The 8,206-nt window shown below is 54.0% G+C and overlaps 1 protein-coding gene across 1 annotated transcript; it reads left to right on the top strand.

The window, feature by feature from the left end:
- Window positions 1-376: 376 nt before the first annotated feature.
- On the top strand, window positions 377-6,373 carry LOC119564242 (phospholipase A2 inhibitor and Ly6/PLAUR domain-containing protein-like). The gene is made up of 5 exons (XM_043535611.1): window positions 377-429; window positions 3,123-3,235; window positions 3,579-3,731; window positions 3,998-4,147; window positions 6,213-6,373. Exons 1-5 carry the CDS (start codon window positions 377-379, stop codon window positions 6,371-6,373), a joined length of 630 nt encoding a protein of 209 aa, XP_043391546.1.
- Window positions 6,374-8,206: the final 1,833 nt, after the last annotated feature.

Raw genomic sequence — 8,206 nt, 5'->3', positions numbered from 1 at the left:
GGAGCTCGGCTGTTCTCAGTGGTGGCAGATGACTGAACGAGGAGCAATGGTCTCACGGTGCAGTGGGGGAGGTCTAGGCTGCAGATCAAGAAACACAATTTCAATAGGAGGGTCGTGAAGCGCTGCATTGGGTTCCCTAGGGAGGGGGTGGAATCTCCATGCTTTGAGGTGTCTAAGGCCCAGCTTGACACAGCTCTGGCTGGGATGAATTAGTTGGGGTGGGTCCTGCTTTGAGCAGGGGTTGGACTAGACGACCTCCTGAGCTCTCTTCCAACCCTGATCTTCTATGGTTCTCTGATTCTCTGAACCTGCCTGCCGTACCCACAGCCAGCTGCTTCATCGCTGCTCTGGTCACTGCAGAAAATGCCTGGCCACCATGTGGACGCCCCAGCCCCTCTGCCTGCTGTCTGCTCTCCTGGTCATAGGGGAGTCCCATCCGTCCCCAGGTCCCCAGGCACAGGGAGCCGGGCACCGGGTCCCATCCGTCCCCAGGTCCCCAGGCACAGGGAGCCGGGCACCGATGAGGAGCAGGAAAGGTTTGGAAATCACAGAGAATTCTCAGGAGCCAGGAAAACCGTCCCGCACCCTTGTCATCCTGCTTGGAAATGTTCCCCTGCCCCCTGCGCTGAGATTCCTGCCAGGACTCCTGGGATCATTCCCCGGCTCTGGGAGGGAGTGGGGGATCTCTTCTGGGGTGTATGTACCCCACGCTGGCCGAGGACTCCTGGGTTCTATCCCCAGGTCAGGGATGGGGTGGGTCTAGAATAGGCTGGAAGCCAGCACCAATTAGGACTCCTTCGTTAAAAGAACAGGAATATTTGTTAGTCTCTAAGGTGCCACAAGTACTCCCGTTCTTTTTGGGGATACAGACTAACATGGCTGCTACTCTGAAATCTGACTCCTTGGCTGTATTCGTGGCTCCGAGTCTGACACCGCCTCTTTCTGCCTCAGTTTCCCTGTTTATAAGAGGGGGAGAATGTTCCCTTCCTCCCACCTGGGACCCTGGCAAAGGCAGGAGAAGGCATTTGGAGGTTGAAGTGATGTTTCCAGAGGAAAGCTCTGAAAAAAACCAAAATGGACCAATTTGTTTTCTTTCTTTTGTCCTTCAATTAAAAACTTTTGTTCACTGACTGAATTGAAACTCTCCCAAGCTCTGGACAGGAAAGAGTTAACGATCATGGGCTCTCTTCAGCCAGCCCAGAGTTTTTGCATGCATGATGGAGGTGTGAAGCCATCAGTGGCAAGGGTCAACGATCACCAATCAAATTCAGAAGAAGAGAGTTGACAGGACAGGATGGTCCCCGGCTTTGGAGTCGACACTTTTCTGGTGCTTGCATTTCAGTGTAGAGTATATAGAGCAATATGAACAAGGGGTCGACAGTTTAGCTCGTACTGACTTCACTCGTGCCTTAATGTGGCCTGTTGTAAAACGAGGCAAATATCGAGATGAGCTGATGTACCCCCGGAAGACCTGTGTGTACCCCTGGGGTACACGGACCCCTGGCTGAGAACCGCTGATCTCCACTAACGCACAAGGGAATTGGCCTCAGTACACATTGGCATCATCTGATCAGCCAGTGTCCCATGCAGGGTGTGAAATCTCCCATCTCCGGGCACAGGGAGCCGGAATTCAGCTGGGGAACATGCCGCTGTCGATGGCGGATTCTGGGGTCAGGATGGAATTTGTGGGTAAAACCAGCGAGAGGAAAACCCGGGGCCACGTCCCCCGGCTGACTCGAGGAGAGCAGGGATTGGAGCCTGGGACTCCCACAGCCCACGCTAGGGGCCTGGCCAGCGGGTCTGAGTCCGTCTGTCCTTCCTTCTTCTTGTTCTTCCTCCAGCTCTCGCCCGGGCTTGGGGTCATCCCAATGAGGAGCAGCACCCCCGTCCACATGTAATCCTGCTTGGAAATGTTCCCCTGCCCATCAGCGCTGAGATTCCTGCCAGGACTCCTGGGTTCATTCCCCGGGTTTGAAAGGGGAATGAGGATGCAACGGGTGGGGGCTGGGAGCCAGGAATCCTGGGCTCATTCCCGAGCTGTAGAAGAGGGCTGGGGTGTAGTGAGTTTGAGCAGAGACTCCTGCAAATCAGGACTCCCGGGTTCTGTCTGTGGCTCTGAAAGAGGAGTGGGTTCTCGTGGGTTAGAGTGGGCTGGGAGTCAGGAGTGAGGACTTCTCGGCTGTCTTCTTGCTTCTAACCCTGAATTCAACACATCTTTTTTCTACCTCAGTTTCCCTATTTCTTTGATAGGGATAATATAACTTTGCTACCATCTAGGGACATAGAAGGGGAAGGGGCAGGGGCAGGATTCTGAGGTTTAATTGATGTTTCCACATGAAAGCTGTAAAAAAACCAAAGTGGGCAAATTTCTTTCTTTCTTTCTTTCTTTCTTTCTTTCTTTCTTTCTTTCTTTCTTAAAAACCTTACGCTCACATCATGAATTTAAAGGCCCCCAGGCTCTGGAGAGGACAGAGTTGATGCTCCTGGGATTGCTGGCTGGAGGCGCACAGCCATCAATCCAAAGGCTTAGCAAGCGTCAATCGTATTCTGAAGAAGAGAATTGGCAGGATCAGCGATGAAAAGTGGGCTGAAGTCGAGTGTGGCTGAGCTGACGTAACTCTGAGAGGCAGAGGCCTGGAGCAGAGAGTTACGGCGGGGTGTGTGTGTGTGTGTGTGAAAGGTTCACCGCAAAGCCAGGCAGAAACCCCTCTTCAGTGCAGCCGAATTCTTGTTTTTCTGTCTACACAGACGTGTGGGGTTTGTTCACAGGCACAAGCTGCACCCCAGATAGCCCCGTCAGCAGCTGAAAATGTATTCTAGCCACAGACACTCAGGCAGCAAACAGACTTGTCTGCAGTGTTGAGTCAGATACAAATGACCAGCTAGCAAGATGCCTTTCCCCATCCGGAGAGTTGAATGGAACTGGGCAGAACTGCTGCAAAAGCAGGTGGAATTTCTCCAAGATCTGCCTGCCCACACGTTCAGAGAGGAGGCATTGGTGGTAACAACTCCCACAGCGCCACCTCTTGGTTGCTGGTGGTATTTCACCCACGGGCACTGCCTGGAGAGGGGTGGGGAGCCGGGGTTTGTACTGAGAAGGGATTTTTCCAACCTCCAGGGAGCACTCTGCAATGCGAGGTGTGTGCATCCGAAGAGCAATCGTGCTCCGGCCCCCTGCAGCCCTGCTCCCCCTCGGAAGGGACCAGCGTCACCGTCGTGGCAGAGATCAGGCTGGGTGAGTGAAAGAAGATTCCTACTAAGTGTAGACACCATTGTCCTCCTGAAGCCAGGGGTCGAACCCAGGAGTCCTGTCTCCCAGCCCCTCCCCCTACTCTAACCAATAGACTCTGCTCCTCTGCTCAGTCTGGAAAGATAATGTCATAGATGGGGGATGGTATGAGATGGGAAATTGCAGTGGGTGGCTGTGGGGCCTGGATCAGACAGAAGAGAGGATTTTATCGGGGGTGGGGGAGAAGATGAGATTAGTTGGGGGTGGGGTGGATGGAACAAAAGGGGAGGATGGAGCAGCTGGGGGTCCATAGGGGAGCTCAGAGGTGATGCTCTGTTTCATTCCACAGAGGGAAACTCCTTCTCCTACACGGGTAAATCGTGCCTGGAGCCCAAGAACTGTGAGCCCGGCCCCTTCTCGCAGACCTACGCACACAATGTCACCGTGCGGGTGAACATCGCCTGCTGTGACACCGACGGCTGCAACGCTGGGGCCATCCCAGGTGTGTGTCTGCTGCAAACCTAGAGCCCTTCTCCGGCCACACCTGTCTGGAGAGAACCCAGGAGTCCTGGCTCCCAGCCCAACCCCCCCATCTCTAACCACTAGACCCCACTCCCCTCCCACAGGTGGGGACAGAACCCAAGAGTCCTGGCTCCCAGCCCCCCTGCTCTAACCACTAGACCCCACTCCCTTCCCCGAGCTGGGATCGAGCCCAGCGTGTGGTGACTCCCCACCCCTGGCTGACTGTGTGTGTCTGACTGTTCTCAGTGCCAACTGTGAGCTCCGTCCCCAACGGCCGGCAGTGCCTGTCGTTCTTCAAAGGGGGGGCAGATGGCTGGCGGGAGAAGGAGAAGGAGCCCTTGGCCTGCACCGGCGCCGAGGACCATTGTGTTGAGGAATCTGGGATATTAACAGTGGGTAAGTCCTCCAGATGGGGGCGGGGTTTGAACACAGAGCACGAGGTGGAGCCCAGGTGTCCTGGCTCAGTCCCAGCCCCCCTGGCTCTGACCCACTAGACTCCACTCCCCTGGCAGAGTTGCAGAGAGAACCCTGGAGTCCTACTTGCTGAGATGCCAAAGGAGCACCCAAGGAGGATAAGGCCACTGCGGAGAAACTAAATGAATTCTGTGCATCGGTCTACACGGCTGAGGATGGGAGGGAGATTCCCAAACCTGAGGAACTGTCCCAGATTGAGGAGTCATTACAGGAGTTTTTGCAACAAATTGATAAATTAAACAGGAATAAGTCACCAGGACCAGATGGAATTCACCCAAGAGTTCGGAAGGAACTCAAATGTCAAATTACAGAACTACTAACTGTGGTTTGTAACCTACCATTTAAATCAGCTTCTGTCCCAAATGGCTGGAGGATGGCTAATGACACGCCAATTTCTAAAAAGGGCTCCAGAGGTGATCCCGGCAACTACAGGCCAATAAGTCATTGAAACTATAGGAAAGAAGAGAACTGTCAGACACACAGATGAACATAATTTGTTGGGGAAGGGTCAACATGGTTTCGGTAAAGGGAAATCACGCCTCACCAATCTACTAGAATTCTCGGAGGGGGTCAACAAGCGTGTGGACAAGGGGCATCCCGTGGATATAGTGTACTTAGATTTTCAGAAAGCGTCCCTCACCAAAGGCTCTTAAGCAAAGTGAGCTGTCATGGGATAAAATCCTCTCATGGCTCAGTAAGTGGTTAAAAGATGGGGAAAAAAGGGTAGGAAGAAATGGTCAGTTTTCAGAAGGGAGAGAGGTTAATAGTGGGGTCCCCCAGGGATCTGCACTGGGCCCAGTCCTATTCACCATGTTCCGAAATGTTCTGGAAAAAGGGGTAAATAGTGAGGTGGCAAAATTTGCAGAAGATACAAACCTACTCAAGATAGTTAAGTCCAAAGCAGACTGCAAAGAGGTACTAAAGGATCTCTCAGAACTGGGTGACTGGGCAACAAAACGGCAGAGGAAATTCAGTGTTGATAAATGCGAAGTAATGCACATGGGCAAACGTAATCCCAAGTAGACATACACAATGATGGGTCGAATTTACCACTCAAGAAAGATCTTGGAGTCACTGTGGAGAGTTCTCTGAAATCATCCACTCCATGTGCAGCGGCCGTGAAGAAAGCGAACAGAATGCTGGGAATCATTAAGAAAGGGACAAAGAATAGGACACAAAAGATCGTGTTGCCTCAATATAAATCCATGGGACGCCCACAGCTTGAACACTGCATGTGGATGTGGTCGCCCTGTCTCAAAAAAGATCTGTTGGAATTGGAAAAGCTTCAGAAAAGCCCAACCAAAATGATGAGGGGGATGGAACGGCTGCCATATGAGGAGAGATTAATAAGAGTGGGACTTTTCAGCCTGGAAAAGAGACGGCTAAGGGGGGATATGATCGAGGTCTAGAGAAGGTTGAAGGGTGTGGAGGAAGTAAATAAGGAAGTGTTATTTACTCCTCCTAACATAAGAACAAGGGGTCACCACAGGCTGCACGTTTAAAACAAACCAAAGGAAGTACTGCTTCACACAACGCACAGTCAACCTGTGGAACTCATTGCCAGAGGATGTTGTGAAGGCGCAGACTATAACAGGGTTCAAACAGGAACTAGAGAAGTTCCTGGAGGACAGGTCCATCTGTGGCTATAGCCAGGATGGGCAGGGATGGTGGCCCTAGCCTCTGTTTGCCAGAAGGTGGGAATGGGCGACAGGGGATGGATCAGTGGAAGGTTCCCTGTTCTGTTCATTCCCTCTGGGGCACCTGGCATTGGCCGGAGGATACTGGGCTAGATGGACCTTTGGTGAGGCCCAGGAGGGCCGTTCCTCTGTTATGTTCTCACGTAGTTCCAGCCCCCTGCTCTGAGCACTAGACCCCACTCTGCCTGCAGAGCCGGGTGCAGTCCTGCTGGGAGGGGAGTGTGTGAGAGACCTCATGGGGGTCGGGGGGGTTGTGGGAGCCCCCGATCACGTCTCTCTCCCCTGTCCAGATGGCATCACCCTGACGAAGATTGCAGCTGGATGTGGCTCCCCTGGCGCCTGCGTGAAGAGACTGGGGAAGAAGAAATACGCCCAGGGCATGGTGGAGATGCTGAGCCGGGCTGAGTGCTACCCAGCTCCCAGGGCCGTTGGAGGCATCGGGGAGCCCTGAGCCCCGGCCTGGCGTGCTCCCCTTCTGCTGCGTGCCGGGCTGCAGTGCACCTCCCTTCAGCCGCCACCGGCTGGTGCTTCTCTTTGGGGGGGATTGCGAGTTCCATTTGTGCATTGGCTGAATAAAGCGAGTTGTGGAGAAAGCACCCCCGTAGCTCCTTGTCCCCTGACCGCCCCCTACCGGGCCCCCCAACCCCTATCTGTGCTCTAGTGATGCTGGCAGGAAGAGAACACGGGAGTCCTGGCTCCCAAGCCCCCTGCTCTAACCACTGGACCCCTCTCCCCTTGCAGGGCCAGGGAATGGAACCCAGGAGTCCTCGCTAGACCCCCTCCCCCAAGGCAAGGCCCGTGGCCGGGGGAAAGGCATGGGCTGGCTGAGCTCCCCTGGGGAAGGAGGGCTGTGGGAAGGAGAGGCCGTGGCTCACCCAGCTGTCCAGGCAGGTGGGAACGCACTGGGGGGGAGAAATGTCCTTCTAGGTTGATTTTGCAGGGCTCAGTTTGTCCCACTCTCTGGAGCGGCTCCACTGGGAGTGCCGGGCTCAGGGAAGGTGTCAGGAAACAGGGCAGATCCCCCCAACCGGTGGTGCTCTGTGAACAGATTTCACCCAGCTTGAACTCCTGGATCGCTGCCCCCGTCTGACCCCGGAGTCACAGCCAGTCCCCTCAGAGACTCTCAGACAAGCCGGACTTTGTGAGGAAAGGTCACGTACACCCCAAACCAGCCCACCCAGGTTCTCCCCTGCCCCAGGAGACCGGTCACTTACCCCAGAGCCACGGGACCCCAGATCCTACACCAAAGGCAACGCTGGCAGCCAGGTCTGTAGGAAACTCGCTAAAGGTTCGTGAGCTAAGGAAAGGGAATGACGGTCATGAGGGGTTAAAGCCGGCAAAATTCATGCCCAGGTGAGTCGCAGTCTGTAACTCCAAACGGTGGCTGTGATGGGAGAAACTGCCATTTTCCCAAGTCTTTCCAGGTGCCCCCAGACTGTCTCCAGGGATCCCCGCTTTGCATCCGGTTCCAGTCCCTGTAAGTGTCCAGCCAGCCCAGCGAGGCAGGATCCTTCCCTGAATCCATCCTTACAGCTTCTTCTCCCAGAGAACAAGCTGGCAGGGCCCCCACCCACGTGGGCTTTGCCTTCGATGGGGGGAGGGAGGAACGCGGCGGTCAGCACACGCGATGGTCCCTGCCTTTGGACTCAGCACTTTTCTGGTGCTAAAGTTCCCATTAGCATCCCTCCGGCATCTCTGCTGGTCAGTGAGTCCCAGGGCTGTGCTCAGGGTGAATGGTTGTTACTCCTTTAAAACAGCAGACGGGGAAGGGAAAACCATGCGACGGCCCGTTGGTTTTCATGAAATCGAAACTCCAAACACACTGTTTTATCTTCGCCATGCCTATGATCTAGGCCAGGGGCTCTCGACCTTTCCAGACAGCTGTACCCCTTGCGGGAGTCTGATGTGTCTTGGGTACCCCAAGTTTCCCCTCACTGAAAAACGACTTGCTCACAGAACCAGACATGGGGTTTAAATTAGCTGTTCCCACTCAAGAAAGAGATCTTGGAGTCACTGTGGATAGTTCTCTGAACACATCCACTCAGTATGCAGTGGCTGTCAAAAAAGAGAACAGAATCCATGGTACCCCCATTCTTAAATGCTGTGTGCCGATGTGGTCACCCCAGCGCATATCAGAGGTATTTGAATTGGAAAAGAGTCAGAAAAGGGTCATAAAATTATTAGGGGGATGGAACGGCTTCCGTGAGGAGAGATTAATAAGAATGGGACTTTTCAGCTTCGAAAATAGACGGCCAAGGGGCGATAGGAGAGAGGTCTAGAAAAT

The sequence above is a fragment of the Chelonia mydas genome, chromosome 24 (assembly GCF_015237465.2).
Source record: "Chelonia mydas isolate rCheMyd1 chromosome 24, rCheMyd1.pri.v2, whole genome shotgun sequence".
In the NCBI taxonomy this organism is placed as follows: Eukaryota; Metazoa; Chordata; order Testudines; family Cheloniidae; genus Chelonia; species Chelonia mydas.
Note: the sequence above shows the minus strand (reverse complement) of the source record. Positions and strands in the feature narration are given on the sequence as shown.